A 19,300-nucleotide genomic window follows, 5' to 3' on the forward strand; every position below is an offset into this window, starting at 1 on the left:
TCCCTGACCATCCAATGCTCAATAACTCCCCTTGGGTCAGTCACCCGAGCGGGCTCTTAATGCAAAGCCAGACCCTGTCATGGGATCAGGAAACTTCTGCAGTTAAATCTAGTGGGAACACAGCATCCACGTGGCCAGGCCTGTGTGTTTCCCTGGGGCACACACACCATTTTCCATGATGGGGTAGCTGGGAGGGATGTGGGGAGCGGTGAAGAGTTGGGTGTCACGTGAGCTGTGGAGTGAGATGCCCCTTGGGATGCCCTGGGGACATTGGCACTAAAAAAACCTGGATCTCCACAGCGGGGTCTGTCCAGGAACACCCCACTGCTCTTTCTAGCAGACCCCTGTGAGCACCAGCGCTGCGTGGTAAGGGCTTGGAATGCAGAGACAAAAACCCGTCAGGCCACAATGAAAAATGTGCAGAGGGTGAAAAGTGACTAATTGCAGGAGAATATTTCCAAACCAAAGCTCTTACTGTGCCATTCCCTGGTGACAGCCTCGGGATCAGGATGGCATTCCCCAGAAGATGATGCCTGAAGTACCTTTCAAGGGAGTCAAAGTTTAAAGGACAACTGTAAGGGGAAACTGAGGCAGGGGACACGGTGGGAAGACACAGGAGAGAAGGTGTTCCCAGCAGAAAGAACAGCACGAATAGTTATGCTTCGCTCCCTCACATTAGCCCGACTTGCTGTCAAGTTCCCCCAAGCCCTTTCAATAGTCTTTTACTCCCAATAAAGTTCATGGGTAAGTAATAGCCTCAGGGGAAGAGAAAATAATTGCAAATTGACAAAAGAATAATACCAAACTATGTTAAAAGTTGCTGTCAATAAGAACAGACGACATGTTTTGAAAAGAACAGGTCACAAAATAAGCAAATAAATACAGAGACGAGTTACCACCTTCCCCTGTAATTAGCAGAGAGTGCTGAGGAGCGGGTAGCAGCCACGGTAAGAGCTGCCCCGGCTTTGCACGGCGCACGGGTAGGGCTCACGTGAGGGGTGCCAGACCCGAGGGTTTCCATGCCGATGTGTCTTCAGTGTCCCTCTAATGCGCGGCGACACTTTTTAATTTAAAATGCATGGCTGATCTTTGACTCGTTGCCAAGAATTTATTCTAAAAAATAATTGCACAGCTGAAAATATTTATAAGCATGTTCACTAAATCAAGTTTCTCTTGAAGGAAGTTGAAACTGTCTGTTAATTGGCGATTAGTTAGATAATGAAGTATCGGCTGCTCAATACATGCCGCTCTCAAAAGGTGGAGGGAAACCTTTACGAATGCCCATTGAAGGCTTGCTGATGTGTAAACTGAATAAAGCCACAGGAAATCCACAGGGTATGGCCTTGTTTGTGTGATTTGTAACAGCTTTTGAATTTTAGACAGACCGAGAAGATGCTAGAGTATTAGAATATAAGAAGGGACTTTACTAACAGTTTATCCTCTTTATGTAGTCTTCACCTGTGTAAAGTGTGTTTTTTAAGGCAGCATTCAAAACCAGAGTACATGTACAGTTTGTTAAGTTTAATCCCAAGCTTGTGAAAGCGTGTGTAATATTGCATGCGCAGAGGTATACATACGGATATTATTTATTTAATAATAATAATAAAAAAACAAGACAGCCTGGAGTGAGGCTTGTGGTGAGCTGGGATTACCCCAATGTCATGAGATTATAAAGATTAAAAAAAATCTTCCAAGTTCCTTGATTTTTGATACAAGAATCGTACGTTCACTGTAGTCATTCCATCTGCCTCTCCGGGGGCTGAGTGAAACGCGGGCTGTCGGTCCAGGGCCCTGCTGAGCGCCGAGCCGCCGACGGGAGGTCATCCTTCCAGAGCCAACGCTCACTCCGCCGTCCGCCTCGGCCCTTGAACCGCCGCGCGCTGTGAGGAAACCAGGGCGTTGTGCGTTTGACCTCTAGGGAGGGGAGGGGACAGTCTCGGTGGCGTTCGTGTGTTTGGACAAGAGTCTTCCAAGAACCCGTCCTTCCTCACACTCCTGTCTTCTTGGCTGACACCTCCCCTGCAATTCTCAAAGCATTTTCCACAACCACGACGACCCAACAAGCAGACATTTCCCGGCACTTTAGAGAGAAAAGAGATGCAGGTTCAAGTGTTTGCTGACCGCTCTCTCTTCTTCTGGACGGTGAAATCCTAGTTAAAAAAAAAAAAAAAAAGACAACTTGCTGAATTATTGAAATGCCTGCGATTAGTGCGCTCACCTCCTGCCCTGTTTCCTCCTCAGCAGTTCATCTGTGACCCCTAATGTGATTGCGCTAAACTAAATTACAGGACCGAGTGTTTGCTGCGGTATTGACCTTTCCAGCTCCTCAGCATCAACCTTCATGTCGATATTTTAGTAAATACCTTTCCCGCTGCACCTGTGGGACAGAACTCCGGGACAGAATTGTTTGCCTTTGTCGTCTTTCCAATCCGCATCCAGCCAGTCAGCACCGAATCCGCACCAGCTGCCCAGGAGGCCGGCCTGGTGCTGGGGACCCGGAGCCCAGCAGGGCCTGCCTGGGGAGCGCGTGGCTGGCGGGGCTGGCGCATCAGAAGATGCCTCGAGTAGCTGCTGGGTCTTCGTGGGCGTGGCAGGTGGGACAGCGTGTAGGGCACACTGTGTTGGAATGGCATCCCCACCTTCCACGGAAGCCACATTTCAGTGGTTTTTTAATAGTGCCAAAGGGCTCTTTAAAGGGACTGTATATCTCATTACAAAATACTGCTCGTTACACCAGCAATAAATGAAAGCAGCTGATCGCCCACATCCTCATCAGAACTGAGTTTCATCATTAAGACAGAGCGACACAAAACAAACACTCGACACCTTCCCAGACTTCACATTAAGCCGCACGTTGTTTTCTTTGGCATTTTTTATTATTGGCCAAGTTGAATGTGCTCCCATATTTTCATTATTTCCCCATATTTAACGTCCTCCCATGAAAATGTTTTATTCATGTGCAATCCTGGCATTCTTCTAACTTGTTACTGTTTTTTGAAGACGATGTATTGAGGTGAAAATGCACAGAACATGAAATGAGCCCCTGGCGGCGGGCGGCACCCACGCTCCCCCCGCAGCCCCCGCCCTGCCTGGGCCTGACTCCAGGAGACCAGGGAGCAGCTCCTCTCCACGGCCCCTGCAGGCCCCTCCCGCCCTGCCGATGGCTCGTGGGTTTGTGTATCCGTGGACTCGCACCACGGGGGCATCGAGTCTGGCTTCTCCGGCCCAGCATGATGCTCTGGAGGCCCGTCCCCTCTGGCGCTGTGCGGGGCCTCCCCTGCAGCACGTGGAGAGACCCCACATCCTCCCATCACCCTGGCGGGGTCGGAGCCGCCGGGTCTAGGCCTCCAGCGGTGCCGCCGTGGCCGGGCGTGCCCGGCTTATGCGAGGCTCCGTTCTCATGAATCCTGGGCTTTGGCCTCCAGTTTCATTGTCTGACTTTGTTTTTTGTTTTTCATTTCCCCATCCCTGGGTTGAATTCGGGCTGAAATTTGTGCCCCTGGCCAGTCGTTCTCAAAGTGTGGTCCGGGGACCGGCAGCATCAGCATTATGTGGGGGTTTGTTAGAAATAAAAAGTCTCAGGCCCCTCCGCCAATCCCTGGAGTCAGAATTTGTATTTAAAATTAGAGCTGGGCACAGCCAGGTGGGGCAGTACGCCCTGGGATGTGCTCTCAGATTTGAGAGCCCCTGAGAGATCAGCAGCTTCGGGCCAAGGGTATGTTAGATATTGTTAATGGCCTTGGGGGAGACTCATCGACAGCCTCGGCCTCATCACCACCAACTTGGTCTTGAGCTGATAGACAGTTTAAACAAGCCGAATCATGCTATAGCCTGTCTAAGCATGGCATGTAGAAATCATACAGTTTTACTTAGAAATTGCTTCTCTCTCTATAAATCATGTCAAAGAGACGTCATTTATTTTTAAAAAATGTGTTGAAGTCATGCTGCATTACAACATCACAGACGTTATTCCCCGGCTTCAATCACAAACAAGCTTTTTCCCTGCCTGGACTATTCACACGGTGACAAGAATTGCATGTCCTATGCAGAGTTTGATGGGGTTTAACTCCGTCCATAAAATTGCACGTGGCGCCTGATAAACACTCAGCACGTGGGTGATACCATTAGCGTCATTTGCATATGTATAAATTGACTTTTTCAAAACAGAGTATTGGAAGCGTTGAGGCTTTTGCGAGTCATGTATCTGGTTCCTCAGACCAGCTGCCCTCGTGCTGTGCTCTTTCAAAGGTGAATCACCCCGACGCTGGCCTTCGAGGACACACATGTCCGTGAGGGCAGAGCCGGTGCGAGGCGGCATGGGGAGATTCGGCCAGGCCTGCTGGAGTCCTCCAGATCCCAAGCCTCTCGGTCAGAACCAGTGGGGAGAGTCTGCTCTGACTCGTGGGGCATGGGGGGCGAGGGCAGGGAGAAACGTGGGGTGAAGAGTGGGAGGGGAGAGACAGGAGGAACAGTGAGAGGAGGGGCCTTTGGGCACTCGGAGAGCAGAGGCGGGGGCCCAGGTGGTTGTGCTCTGCTGCTTGACAGCCCTCATGGGCCGAGGATGGACCTAGTTCTCTTGGGCACCATGGGGTCAGAGGGGTACGACTAGCCCCAGCCTGAGGAACTGCAGGAAGCCTGGACCTGAGCCTCCACCGGAGGACCCAAGCTGGTGCCAGGATGGCCAGAGCCGGTCTGAGGACGGGAGCCCGGGGATCGCCCGTCACCCCCTCCGGCTATGTGGCCACGGCGGCTGGCCCGTCCCCCGTCTCACAACCGGACTGCTTGGAGGCACGAAGGCCAGTTTCCCCAAGACCCACCGTGGGCTGCAGTCGCCTCTTCTGAAGTGGTCTGTGCTTGCTCTTTGCTGGTTTTCTTCTTGCTGCCTCAGTCCCCCCTCTGGCCGCCCCCTCCCCTGTCCCTCTACTGACTCCTTCCCCCGAGACCTGGGTAGTGAGGGAAGCAGGTCCATGTTGCTTGGAGAAGACTCCTCGTCATTATATGAAAATGCCTGCAGAACTCTAGCAAGATGGCAGGTGTCTCCACCCCGTCAGCTTAGATTGTGCACCGCGGCCTCGCAGAGGGGTTCGGCCGTGGGCGTGGGGGCAGATGCCGTAGTCACCAGACCGTGCACAGCCAGGACTCTGCCTTGAGTGAGGTGAACGGTGAGAGCCGCAGATGCTCCGAGCACCCATCGCGTAGGCTGTCTCGCCCCCGCGGGAGCTGCTCTCTGGGGAGGCACGACTCCCGTGGCTAAAGATTTATTGACCTGAAAGTGGTTTTCTTGTCAGGGGCTTTTCCCTTCAGCGCAGTGAGTCACACTCAGTTACGAGAACAAACACAGTGTCTTGATCATGGATCGGGCACGATCTACGCTACGTCGGCGTGTAGCCTCGCACCCCGCGGGCAGGTACCGGGGCTCGACGATGAGTGCAAGTGCCAGGCCGTGTGAGAGAGTGACACAGCACCACGAGGAGCGGAAATGCCACGCAGACTCCAGGCTTGGTGTGTAGACTGTGGCAGAGCGTGGCAGCACATTCCCGTTTTCTTCACATTCGTCACAGTGCGGGGAAGACGGTTTTTGAAGCAGAGTCATGTCAGGAATGTAGCAGAAAGACTCGTGTTAATTTGAGACTTTGTGCATGATTTTGCTCCTGGCAGGGAACGAGCCAAGAGCAGACTCCATCTTTTCTTACTCCCTTGCCGTCAGGGCAGACGGGGTGTTTCAGAGATTCCGCGCGAAGCCAGAGAAGAGACCGAGGAGCTGGGGTCGCCCCTGCCTGCCCTGTCTGCTCGGACTCCGCTGGCCGGGACTCCCCTTGCGGCCCAGGGACGGGCCCGGATCAGGACGGCGGCGTCACGAGCATTTCGTCTCGTTTGTCATCCTGGGTATAATCTGTAATTCAGGTTCCTCAGACCAGCTGCCCTGAGAAAGTCATCCTGGGTATAATCTGTAATTCAGACGAGAATCAATTCCTAAAACTTCCCCGTCTACACACATGTGTCCCGCGGTTTTACGCGTGGGTAGAGAGCGAGCTGCAGCCGCCTGCGTGCAGCCACAGAAAGTCAAGGGTTGCGCTGATGGTTGAAGTAACGTGGCAAAGAGTTTTTGTGGAAATCTGCAGGAGTGGAAACAGGAATTCCTAGCCGAGCCCAGTGACGCGTCCACGCGAGGGTGGCCTTCTAAGGAGCGGGGCCGTGGCTCGTGCAGTGCCTGCCGTCTGGGGACACCTGGGTGCCACGAAGTCGCTCAAACTTGCGGTCCGAGCCCACGAGGTGATGCGTCTGTGATGCTGATTCCAAAAGCCACAAACACATCCGTGTCCCACTTGGGCATCCACGTGTGGTCGGAGCCCCAGGATTAAACCCGTGGAACCCCCTCGCTGGCGCGCAGCGCTGCGCGGCTCTCGTGCCTGCCACTTCGGGGTCCCGCGCCGGGGGCCTTCTCTGGCCAGGCCTTGCCTGGGCGGACGCGCGGGAGTTGGTCCCCAGGCGCTGCTTGGAGTCAGGGCCGCCAGGGTGGACGGGACGGGGCTCTTGATGAGTCCCCGGCCGCCCAGCCGGCCCTTCTCCCCGGCGGCTTCTGCACAAGGGGGATCCTGAGCACAATCCCCTGACCAGTTTTTGGACCCAAGCTGAGCTCGGCTTGACTCCAGCTTCACACGCCGCATGCGGCCTGGAGCGGCCGGTTCTGCGGCCTGTTTCTCCCCAGTTCTGGTGCTGGCACGGCTGGCCCGGGCACCGTGGCCGAGAAGGCTGCTCCATGCAGCGGCTGACTCGGTGGACTTGGCGCCTCTGGCGCGTCCCTGGGGGAGTCCCCGGGTGCTGCTGGCATTCAGGGTCACTGATGCAACGTCCTGCCGCGTTAGACACCGCCCTCCGCTCCCTTCACCCCCTCATGTATCTTTCCGTCCCCTGCCCGCCCCACTCGGCCCTGTAGCCTGGCAGTGTGTTACTCTGATGAAAGCCACGGTTCTGGGAAGGAGCCGGATTGCCCGGGAGCAAGGGGAGTGTTGCTCCCCAGTAGCTCAGATAAAAGGGGTTCCAGGTGCTCTCACATGTAGGCTCTGGGGTGCCAGCTCATGACACCTCAGGGCAGATCTACTGAGGCTTCTCCCTGCTGCACCCCTGCTGCGTCCTCCGACGTCCCCCCACATCCTTGCTGCACCTCACTGCATCCCCCCAGAAACCCCGCTGCAGTCTACACTCTGCTTAGGAAAATCAGGGCTCCCCCCTAGTTCTCAAGCTTAAGGAGGAAGCATGAGGCCGTCTCAGAGGCTGAGGTCACACCCACAGGTAGATGCCGTGTGTTTGGTTTTGTTCAAATTTGTGTTGAGTGACTCTTAGATACAAGATACTAGCGAAACAAAACGTGTCACCCTTCTCGGGAGCCCACGGTCGAGGACATGGCCACTGAGTGGCCGGAGCATGCAGGGCCACATGGGGCGCCTCTGTCCATCTCCTCTTTCAGGCCCCACAGGGGGCTCTGGGCCTCCAGGGCTGGGGTCTGGGGTCCGGGCAGATGTTTCTGGTTAGTGGGATGACGCGTTAGCTGCAGAGCCAGACCCCAGGCCTCCCCGCTCTCAGCGCGGGAGTCTCCCTGAGCCCAGCTGCCTCCTGGCTGGCTGTGTACGTTTATCCACCAGTCTCAGGCTCTGAACTTTCAAAGGACTGTTAGGACATTTTGATTATCCATCTTGGGTTGTCACTGCATTTTATCCTGGTGGTTGTTTTCTTTCAGACTTCTAACACAGTGGTGTGAACTCTAATCAAGAATAAAAAGAAATGCAACCTGGACACTTTGATGTGTGTGTGTGTGTGTGTGTGTGTGTTGGGGGGCGCTGCCCTCTGGCTGCCTGCAAAGACTTACCTGTGTCTTGTTCTGTTCTGTTGCAGGTTAACGAAGCCCTTATCCTTTGCGGATTGTGTTGGCGATGAGCTGCCGTGGGGTTGGGAAGCTGGGTTTGACCCCCAGATTGGTGTCTACTACATTGATCATGTCAACAGTAAGTTTTCCTTGTTGGTAAACCCCAAACATACTAGGAAAACAGTCCTCTCCAATCTAGCGTCCACAAGAGCACACATCATACAGAGCGAGAGTATTTATGTGAATGTCACTTTATCGGGTGACGAATATTTCATTGATAGGCACATCTGGGTTATTGGGAGCAGGTGTGCAGAGCTGGGCTTACTGGGACAGACGGAGACGGGTCTGTCAGTCTGTCTGTCTGTCTGTCTGCCTGTCTGCTACCTGCCCAGTAGGGGGAGTTTCTTCAGTGCAGAGCTGGGGGCCTGTAACCCCCACAGCCATTCACCTGCTCTCCCTGTGACCGCTACAGCTTCAGAAGGGGTACAAGGGGGCTCCCCTCTACTTAGCCTTGTCATAGAAAGCGGTGGCGCTGTCACCAGGGCCAGCCAGGTGTCTGAGAGTGTGGTGGGGGGAGCTTGGCCCTCACAGCAGCTCTGCAGGAGGCACCTGGAGCTGGTGGGAAAGTCTAGTCAGTTGTTCCCAGTTGTTACAGTTACTTGATGTGGTGTAGACAGCTGAGGAGCCAGCATCTATGCAGGCATCAGTTCAACATAAATACAAAGAACAGTTCCTGCGAAGTTTTGTCCTTGCTTCCCTTTTTAAAATAATATTGGAAGAAATGTAACTTTGTTTCAGAGAAATCTCTCCCTGAAAGTTCCTACAGGAACTGTAGGTTAATTGTAGGTTTCAAAGTTAGCTTTTATTTTTGTATTTTCTGATAAACCTTTCTTGATACTATATCATATTCTAGGTTTTATTTCTTCTCAGTGATTAACAATTGTTTTCATTTATTTTTTTTTTCATGTCTGCAAAAGAATTTATTTTACAGATCATATTTTGGTAAACAACAACAAATATTAATCAAATATTTCCCAAGGTACCAAGGTACAATTGTTTTAACGTCATGGCAGAAACCAATTTGGAAAGTTAAATTAATTTTAAATTGTTGTAGTTCATTTTTGAGCCATTGCAAATAAACAAGGCAGTGGTTCTTGACCTACTAAACATAGAGCTTCCATATGATCCAGCAATTCCACTCCTAGGTATTTACCCAAAGGACACAGAAACATCCATTCCAAAGAACACCTGCACCCCTATGTTTATAGCAGCACTATGTACAATAGCTAAGCTTTGGAATCAACCCAAATGCCCAAAAATAGATGACTGGATCAAGAAGATGTGGTCCATATACACCATGGAATATTACTCAGCATTCAAAAAAGATAAACACATGCAATTTGCAGCAACATGGATGGCGCTGGAAGGGATCATGCTCAGCGAAATAAGCCAGAAAGAAAAAGAAAAATACCGATGGTCTCACTCATAGCAGAAATCTAGAAAACTTAAATAAGGGACCAGGAAAAAGAATAACTATAAGAAAGAAAATATCAAAATCAACAAACAACTATGAACCAGAGACACTCATTGGGGGGTGGGGGTGGGGAAAGGAGAGATTGGGGTCAAAATAAGGGGGTTGCAATTGTATGGGGAATATAAAAATAAAATTGAAATAAAAAAAAATAAAGCTATAAACAAAAAAAAAGAAAGAAAAAAAAACAAGGCAGTGGACTATCTGGCTTGTATAGCTATTTAAATCTCATTTTTATACTTATTTTATATGGGTAAAAGTTTATCTTTTTCCTCATAAATAATATTTGTGAAACCAGAAACAAGCCTATCTGCACCGATTTGGTAGAAATAGAAGCTGTCAAGGAGGGAAAATAAATTCCTCAGCTTCCCTCCCACTACCTACAAATTCTCTCGTTTCTAAACTCACATTTAAGATCTTCTTGGTGAAGAGGTACCCTTATGGTCACACCCCCCAGAAAAGACTCCCTCTTAATAACTTTTCTATCTGATCCTCTGTCCAATATTTGGTGTCTTTACTAGTTATGTGCTAGTTTAAAAAAATTTTTTCTCCCAACTTTTCTATTTCTGTTGATTCTTTTGTACACAAACACTGAAAGTGCTTAAAATGATTCCAAACTAAAATGACAAGAAAAAGCAAAAGCAGGCATCCGTTTTGCTGTCTCAGCCCCAGTTCCTTGCCAGCTCTGATCTAGTCTTCGCCCCATCTCAGTGAACCTGCCTGAGAACCATGGTCTGCATGAACCTCGCGTGGTCCGTTGTTGCCCCTCAGTTCAGAACCTGCCGGCGCCGAGGTCCCTGAGACCCGCACAGGAGCCGATCCCTGGTCTTATGCCCTGGGGCTGAGGGGCGTTGTCACTGGGCTCCGCCCTCTTGCTCCTTACCACGTTTCATGAGGCTCCTGGTTGGCCCGTTGGGGACCTACCTGGCTGCTCCTGCCCCTTTGACTTTCTCTCGTCCCTGCTTCACCCACCCCTGGTGTATGGATCGCTGTAAGGTCCTCTCTCTGCACCTGCAGGTCACTGGGGCGAGGACTTCGGTCTCTTCCCGGAGGGGCTGGAGGCCAGTGTGTCTCTCCCTCTGGTCCAGAGCTGCCCCCACCTCTCTCTTCATCCCCGGGCTGGGCACCAGAAGACACCCATCGGAGCCAGTGCTTCCTGGGCGTTCTGGCTGTCTCCTGTCTGGGCCCTGGGCCCTTCCTTCTGACCAACTGGCTTCTCCTTCTAGGGTCCCCCTGCTTGGGCCCCAGCGCTTCTCAAGGCAGGTCCCCACCCTTATTCTGAGTCAGGTGCCCCCCGTGCAGGGATCTCTGTCATGCCAGGTCCTTAGGGGGGCATAGAAAGCAGTTGTCATTGCATTTAAATTGCTTGTGTATTTCCCTGACTAAATTGCAAGCTTCTGGGGGCAGTGACTGCACCTTCTATTTTTTTAATCTCAAGGTGCCTGAAAGATGATAAACTTTTAAATGTTAGAAGGAAGGAAGAAGTTTATTAGTCACACTTATACACAGATTAAAAGCTTTCTGTTTGCTTTTTTAAGGAATTAAAGTGCATTTCAAGTATAAATTATGCTTCAGAAAGCATCATTCTGAATATATAAAAATTAGATTAATCATCAGAATATAGATTTTTAAGTCTACCGTTTTGCTGCAGTAAAGGTATCCCAGCAGCCTGATGGATTTACTGGGCCCTAAAGTGCCCAAATTACCCACAGCAAGTAGTTTTCATACTAAAGAGGGTCTGCCCCATCATCTCATTAATCTTCACGACAGTCCTGAAGGAGTTTAAGGAGCACATGGTATTATCCTCTCATAACAGCTGGTCCACGCATATGCTGTGTCTTGACATTGTATAGTTTCAGCATTATTTTCTCTTTATTTTAATAAAAACTGAAATAAAGGTTGTATGGCTGCCTAATACCATTTTTTTGTAACACAACTAAATATCTCGAAGGAAAAGATTTGACCTTGACAATGATAACTGTATAGATATTGGTCAGAGATGTTTATAGCTGGCTGGAAGGTAACTACGAAGTATATTTATAATACATTTATTTTTTTATTTTTTATTTTTTTTAGAGTTATTTATTTATTTGTTTGTTTGTTTATTTGTTTATTTATACAAGCACTGGGTACAGTCAGAAGCGCGGGAGGGTGAGAGAATTCACCAGAGCCAGAGTGGGGAGCAGAGCAGGCAGAAGGACCGAAGTACACTGCTGAGGGGAGCAGCGGGCGGCAGGAGAGGTCTGCGCACCATGTGGGACCCTCCTCCGGTGGCCGGGGAGCAGCCGGGGATCGAACCAGCGCCGCAGAGGCTGCGGGCAGTTTTGCAACCCAGCGCTGAACCGCTGCGCCACAGGGGAGGCCCTATAATACATTTATAATATATATTTATAATATATATAATATATGTAATATATTTTAAATATATCCTGTTCACAACCAGAACTAGTTGCAACTAGAAGAAAATCACTTTTGGGGGAAGATCAGAGTTACACCTTAATATTTTGTCCTTCTTTTAGTAATTGAGGTCTTATTTACATACAAGAAAAAGATAGTTTTTAATTGTATATTTTGATAAAATTTGATCATCGTATAATCCTTTGTCACTCCAGTCAAGATGTAAAATACTTTCTTTCCAGCCACTGATGAAATTATTCTGTTTTTCTACCATCATAGCTTGGTTTTGCCTGTTCTAGACCCTCATGTAAATGAAATGTGTTCAACTTTATGAATGGATTCTTTTAGTCAACATATTTTCTGGGAATAGCCTATACTGCTATACTAAAGTACAGTATGCTGCTGACACTACTATACTCCTGTACTATAATACAGTATACTGCTGATGTGACTATATTGCTGTACTCTAGAATAGTATACAGCTGTGCTCTAGTATCTGCTGATAAGACTATATGGCTGGACTATAGTACAGTATACTGCTAAATAATGCCATACCGCTGTACTGTAGTATACTACTGAGACATACAAGATCATGGATGCATTTTCATAGTACAATTATCTGACAAAGAACCCATACCCAGAATATATAAATAACTCCTGAAATTCAACATTAAAAAGACAAAAAAATATTTAATAGACACCAAACAGACACTTTAAAACAAAGATACACCAGCCTCGTGTTTGTGTTCCTCCATACTTCTTGTGTATCAGAGGTATATTCCTTTCAGTTGCTGAGTATCCCACTGTATGAACAAATTAGTCTTTTAAAGCCATTCTGCCATTCAGCTTGTAGTTTTCCCCTATAGGAAAAAGGCTAATACGAACAGTCCTATACAAGTCTTTTTGTGGATGTGTATTTGTATTTCTATTGGGATAAATACCTAGGAAGACAGTTGCTAGGTCAGAGGGCAGCTTGTGAAAGAAACTGCCATCAGCTTTCCAAAGTGGCTGGGTGTTTTCTGTTCCCACTACTTGGTACTTACGTTTGCTATTGTCAGTCTTTATGCTGTAACCATTGGAGTGGGAGTAAAATGGTGTCTCATGGTTTTAATTTGCATTTTTCTGATGACTGAAAACTTCTAGCACATTTTCATTTGTTTATTAATCTTGGATTTTTCTGTTAGTGAAATGTTTTACTAGTCTACTATTTTTTGAAAGTTGGGTCACTCTCTTTTTAATGTTGATTTTTAAGAATTCTTTACATTTTCTAGGGACTCCCCTGGTGGCGCAGGCAGTTGAACGCAGCGCTGTGAAGCTGTCTTTAGCCTCCACAGCGCCGGTTCGATCCCGGCCAGCCGGCGAGGGTCCCACATGGTGCGGCAGACCTCTCCTGTCTGGCCCGCTGTGCCCCTCGGCAGTGTGTTTCGTCAGTCTGCCTGTTCTGTTCCCTGCTCTGTCTCTGGTGAATCCTCTCACCCTCCCGCGCATCTGGCCTGTACCCTGGTTCTTGAGTAAATATATAAATCTTAAAAAAAAAATAAGAATTCTTTACATTTTCTAGATATGTCTTTTATCAGATGTAGGATGAATATTTGTTTTCTAACCTGTGACATGTCTACTTATTTACTTACTGGTGTCTTTGGAAGAGCAATATTTTAAAATTTTGATGAAATTCAGTATATCACTTATTTTTATTTTTTACATAGTATTTTTTTGTGTGTTTATCCAAAAAATACCCCAAGATTGTGAAGATATTCTCCTAGTTTTAGTTTTCATGCTTAAGCGTATGAACCAATATGAGTAATTATTGGTGTGTGGTATGAGTTAAATGTCGAGATTTTTTTTTTTCCCTTTTATATATCTCACCAAGTTGATGCAGCACCATTATTATTTCCCCACTGAGTTAGAGCTTCAGTTGAAAACCATTTGACTTTATATGAGGGTGAGCCTGTTTATGGCTCTCAGGTCACTGAACTTACTTCACTGTGACTTGATGATAGTCTGAAAGTCAGGTAGTGTAAGTCTTCCAACTCTGTTCTTTTTTCAGGTTTGGCTAGTCTAGATTCCTTGCATTTTTATATAATTTTAGAATGAGTTCATCAAATTCTTCAAAAGAATCTGTTGGATTTTTTTTGAGTTTAGATTGTATCTATAGACAATTTGGAAAGATGACTGTCTTAATACCATGAATATGGTATAACCTGCCATTCATACAGGTTTTCTTTAGTTTCTCTCTGCAGTTTTGTGTGTTTTTTTTTTGTTTTTTTTCAGAATAGAAGTCACTTTCAATTTTTATTAGATATTTCTAGGCATTTTGATTTTTTTAATGCAATTTTTAAGTGATACCAAAGAATCAACTCTATTGGCGCATAATTTACATTCCACAGAATATACACACATTAAGAGTATTGCCACCACAGTCATGCTAAAGCAGCTTCTTCATTATAGAAAATTTCTCTCTCCCCTTTGCAGTCACTCCTTCTTCAACCCCAGGCAGCTTAGTTTCTGGCACTCTCGATTAGCCTTTCCTGTCATAGACATGAATGGGAATGGAGTAACACAGGGTGAACTTATGGTTGAGTCATGTTTTAGATTCATTCATGTAGTTGCATAATCAGGCCTTTCACCCTTTTTATTACTGGCCAGTAGTGTTTGATTGCGTGGATAGACCTGGATTAGTTAGGTCATCAGTTGGTGGTGTTTCCACATTCTGGTTATTATGTACAAAGCTACTTGGAACATCTTTGAGTAAAAATATATCTTCATTTCTAGGGCAGAGGTCCAGGAGTAGAACTACTGGGCCATGTCATATGTGTGGGCTTACCTGTTCCAAGAATTTGCCACAGTCTTGCAAAGTGATTGCACAATTTATTATTCACGACATCGGTGTTTAAGAGTTTCGGTCGTGGTGTTAACTCTAAATTTTTGCCATTTTAGTGGGTGTGAAATGGTGCCTCACTGTGGTTTTAATTTGTATTTCCCTATGACTAGTGATGTCACCAGCTCTTAATGTGTTTATTACCATTTGTGTATGTGTTTGTGAAGTATCTGTTCAAATCTGTTGACCATGTTCTTATTTGGTTATTTGCCCTCTGGTTATTGAGTTGTAAAAGTTCCTCATGTATTCTATCTACAAATCTTTTGTATTGTGAATATTTTCTCCAAGGCTGTGGCTTGTTTTCATTTGATTAACAGCAGATTTTCCAAGAACTGAAGATTTTAATTTTAAGTTTAATTAACTTTTAAAAAAGTGATTCATACCATTTGTGCTCTAAAATTCTTTGACTTCCTGAAAGTCATAAAATCTTTCTCCTCTGTTTTATGATTTTCAGTTTTTATGGTAGAAGTTTCTATTAATCTTAATTTTTAGTGTGCTATAAGGTCAAAATGCATTCTTTTTTTCCCCTGAACAGATATCCTATCATTTAAACACATTTCTCTTAAAGGATATTCTTCCCCCATGTGATCAGATCATTGCTTTTGTTGGAAATTACTTGGTTGTTTATGTAAAGGTCTATCCCAGCATTTTCTGTTTTAGTCTGTGGACACATGTCCAGCTTATGCTAATACCACATAGGTTTGAAGCTTTGTGGTAGCCTTGAAAATGGCTCTTATAAATCCCCTAACTTGGTTCATTATCAATATTGTTTTCCCAATCAAGTATATGACTTTGGATTTCTATATAAATTATAAAATAAGTTACAGTTTCTACTAACTACCCCCCTTTACTTCTCACCGGTTTTCTATGTATTTTGCTGAATTTATTCTTGAGTAGTTTTCTTTTTTGGATGTTATTGTCATGGTAGTTTATTTTTTAATACCGCACTAATTGTTTTTGTTTAGTCTATAAAAATACAGTTGATTTTTATAACTAATCTTGTAACCATGCTAAATTTACTTTGTTTTTATAGATGTCTTTGGATTTTTCTGCATAGAAAATCCTTTTTTCTGCAAATAAGGAATAATTTTGTTTTTCCTTTCCAGTCGGAGCCTTTTCTCCCCACACCCTTATTTTCTTTTTCTTTTACACAGTGTAAGGAGCTCCCTCCCTTATAGTGCTGAATAGATGTGATGAGAGGAGATATTCTTCCCTTTTATTGATCTTAGAGGGAAAGCATTCGGTCTCTCACTATTAAGATAGTAGCCACAATGTTTTATTGTTTGTAAATGCCCTTTATCAGGTTGCAGAAAGATCCTTCTAGTTCTAGTCCCTAAGTGTGTGCTTGTTTTAACCACAAATGAACACCATGTATGAATACTGTAAAGTGAGTCCTCAACATTTGTTAAGATGATAATATCATTTTTCCTCTTACTGTGTTAATTGGGTGATTTTCATTCATTTGTGAAAGTTCAACCAACCTTGCATTCCACAAAGAATGACAGAGTTTACCAGTCACTGAAGAAAAAGGGATTGGCGTGGGCTCGGAGCTGGGAGGTTCAGGAGCTCCTTGGGAGAAGGAAGTATCTCTCAACTGCCCTGGCCTTTAACCAGCCTTCTGCAAGGCTTTTACAACTTTCTAGTGGGTAAATAGTTGTTATATTTCAAATTCACTTGTCACAATTTCTCCTGTGTTTTGTAACTTCCTCTGCGGGCGAGAGGGAACATTCCTGAAAGTCTGTTTTCCCCCATGCACGTAGTAGATGGTCAGCAATTGTAGGAGTAGCAGATAGTAGATAAACAGCAGATAGTTTCTAAAAAGACAAGATAAGGAAAGTTATTCATTTCGTTCATTCTTCCTGAGCACAGCAGGAAGAATAGAAATCTGCACAACAGACAGAAATAATATTCCTGTGAAGCCTCCAATGTTATCTTCCTTCCACGATAAGCTCTTGTAATTCGGAGCAGTCCCACGTCTGTAACACTGATGGAATGTGAATCCCCTGGAGGCATGTGACATTTTAACAGCATGTGACATCTCAGTTCTTTTATGTAGTAAACAATATGCAAATTGCATCGAATTATAGTACAGCATCTCCCAAGGCCACCAGGTCTTAATAAAAGAACACCACATTTGTATAGTAGCTTTGAGTATTTACATTTAATAAATACTCTTCACAAATCTGTGGGGCAAATACAGCTGATGGAGATGAAGCACAACCCTGCTCAGTGACGCCCTCTTCCAAGGGGCCTTGGGGACCCCTCTCGGAGCTTGTGTCTGAGCTGTGTGGTGTCTCAGAAATGTGCATGCTTCCTGCTGAGTCTCCTGTGTCGTGCACAGCCTCCTGGAATGTGTCTGCTGAACTAGCCAAAGCAAATGCTGACGATTTATTGTTGTTATTTCTCTTATACTTTATTTGTCCGTCAAATAAATTTCTGTGACAGTTGAGCTGTTGATTAGTATTTTATTGAAAGTATGTCAAGTCCCCAGTATGTGGGGAAATATGTTTCAGTCAAACCTCTGAAGACTTGAGAGAGAACCACTGGTACGTGTCCTGTTTGTAACTTACAAATACTTAAAAAGTTTCTCATGTGTGTTTACAATTTGTAGTGTCTCTTATTTGGTTAGTTAGTCAGTTATCTCATGATAACAAATTACCCCAAAACTTAGTAGTTTAAAATCCCTTCATTACCTCACAGTTCTGGGGCTCCTGAGCACTGGCAGGTTTGTGGGCTCTGTGGGCTCCAGGCGTCCGGCAGGCGTCCGCCTGAGGTGCGCCCAGGCCACAGGCCTCTGCAGGCAGGACGGGGAGACCCGCTTCCAGGCGGTGTTGGCAGGATCCGGGGCCTCTGTGGCTGCTGGCTGGTGGGGGGGGGGCCTTGTTCTTTGCCATGTGCACCTCTCCATGGATTAGCCGACATGCACTTTGCTTCATGAAAGCAAAAAGCCAAGAAGGGCGGCCAGAGAGAGAGAGAGCGGCCAGCCCCAGCCTCCTGCAACCTTGTCTCAGCAACACCCACCCCCCGCCGTGTCTTGTTTATCAGGACAAGTCACCTGCTCCAGGGGCAGTCGGGGCACCGCGCCACAGAAGCGGTGGCTGCCTTTGGATCCACCAGCACCTGGTTCCACTGCAGAAACTAATCGAGTTTCTGAATTTGAGTGGTGTTTGGAGCACACCGGTGATTCTACTATGCAGAGGTACGAATCCAAACACCAACTTTCAACTGTAGTCACCAAACCAGAACCAGTTTGTTTTTAAATTTCTAATCCGCCTTGGACAGACGCGCACCTTGTGAAACACACTAGAAACGAGTTATTAGAAGTGGGGAGAAAGGAAACATAGGCGGCGAGCCCCAGGAGTATCAGCCCGCAGATGTGCAGTAACCACATAACGTCGTCGGTGCATGTTTCGAGTGTTTATTCTTGGGCTCTTCACTTGCCGTGGACGCTCGCCTGTCCGTGAGCTGGTGCTGGCCGCGGCCCGTGGGTGCCCAGGTGTCGTGGGCGGCCTGGACGGGCCTGTGCAAAGTCGATTGGGTTCAGGTCCTGTGGGCCTTGAATGCTGGCATGAGTGGCTGGACTTCGGCTCTTTGGGTCCTGGGGTGCCAGAGAGATCTCGAAATACCCGGTCTGGCTGTGGACATTGTGTACAGAGGCTTCAGGGTGAGAGTGAATTGCCGACGGGGACCTGGAAGGGGCTGAGAGAGAGCAAGTGAAGTAAAACAAAAACTGTTGCAAATTTCTAGAGCAGCCGCTCCACCAATGCTAATGCACTCCTCAGAGGATACAAGAATTTAAGCTGGCTGCTCTTTTCAAAGCTGGAACGATCTTTTAAAAAATAATTACGTTGTAAAAAAGAACCCACCTCATGTATTTTCAGAAACCACACAGATAGAAGATCCCAGAAAACAGTGGCGGGGGGAGCAGGAGAAGATGCTCAAGGACTATCTCTCGGTGGCCCAGGATGCTCTCAGGACGCAGAAGGAGCTGTACCACGTGAAGGAGCAGAGGCTGGCCTTGGCGCTGGATGAATATGTCCGATTAAACGATGCCTACAAGGAAAAGTCAAGTTCCCGCACCAGCCGTAAGTACAGGGGGGCCATTCAGACGAGGCGGAGTTTAGTTCTGAGCCTTGTCCCTCCGAGGCGGTAGGAGTCCCTCAAAGCCCGGCGAGGACACACACAGCGCCGATTCCTCAGCAAACCCCCTCAACCCCACTCCAGAGAAAACTCTCCTCATTGGGGATTATGGATCCTTTTGCTCCTCCCGCTGCCTGGTTGCCTTTTATTTGTTTATGAGTTAATTTTTACCTTTCCAGATGCAGGGAAATCACAGCCCTTTTTGCTGCTCTCCAATGCGGTGGGGAGGAGCTGGAACTGTCAGTCACAGTGAAGTTTCTGTTGACCCCAGAGTCGATTCACTTCACTCTCAGCACATAAATCAGTAATAGGGCGCTGGCCTTGTCGGCAGAAGGCTGACAGGTGTAGAAGGACTCCTTACTCTACACAGAAGTTCTGTGGAGTCGGGAAAGTTCTTCTACGCTGAACCTGCAATAAGACCCTCTCAGATTATGCAGCTCTAATCCAGGATGAAATCCAGCACCAGGGTCTTTATGACATTCCCCTCTCC

The 19,300-nt window shown here is 47.0% G+C and overlaps 1 protein-coding gene across 1 annotated transcript in view; it reads left to right on the forward strand.

Moving 5' to 3' along the window:
- The window catches only part of WWC2 (WW and C2 domain containing 2), a 140,688-nt gene that overhangs the window by 60,350 nt on the left and 61,038 nt on the right, over window positions 1-19,300 (forward strand). Inside the window, exons 2-3 of the mRNA XM_037526480.1 lie at window positions 7,894-8,003; window positions 18,552-18,755. Of these exons, the coding sequence (XP_037382377.1) occupies window positions 7,894-8,003; window positions 18,552-18,755 (314 nt within the window). The remainder of the gene's footprint in view (window positions 1-7,893; window positions 8,004-18,551; window positions 18,756-19,300) is intronic.

The sequence above is a fragment of the Talpa occidentalis genome, unplaced genomic scaffold (assembly GCF_014898055.3).
Source record: "Talpa occidentalis isolate TD23 unplaced genomic scaffold, MPIMG_talOcc4v2.1 talOcc4.4, whole genome shotgun sequence".
NCBI lineage: Eukaryota > Metazoa > Chordata > Mammalia > Eulipotyphla > Talpidae > Talpa > Talpa occidentalis.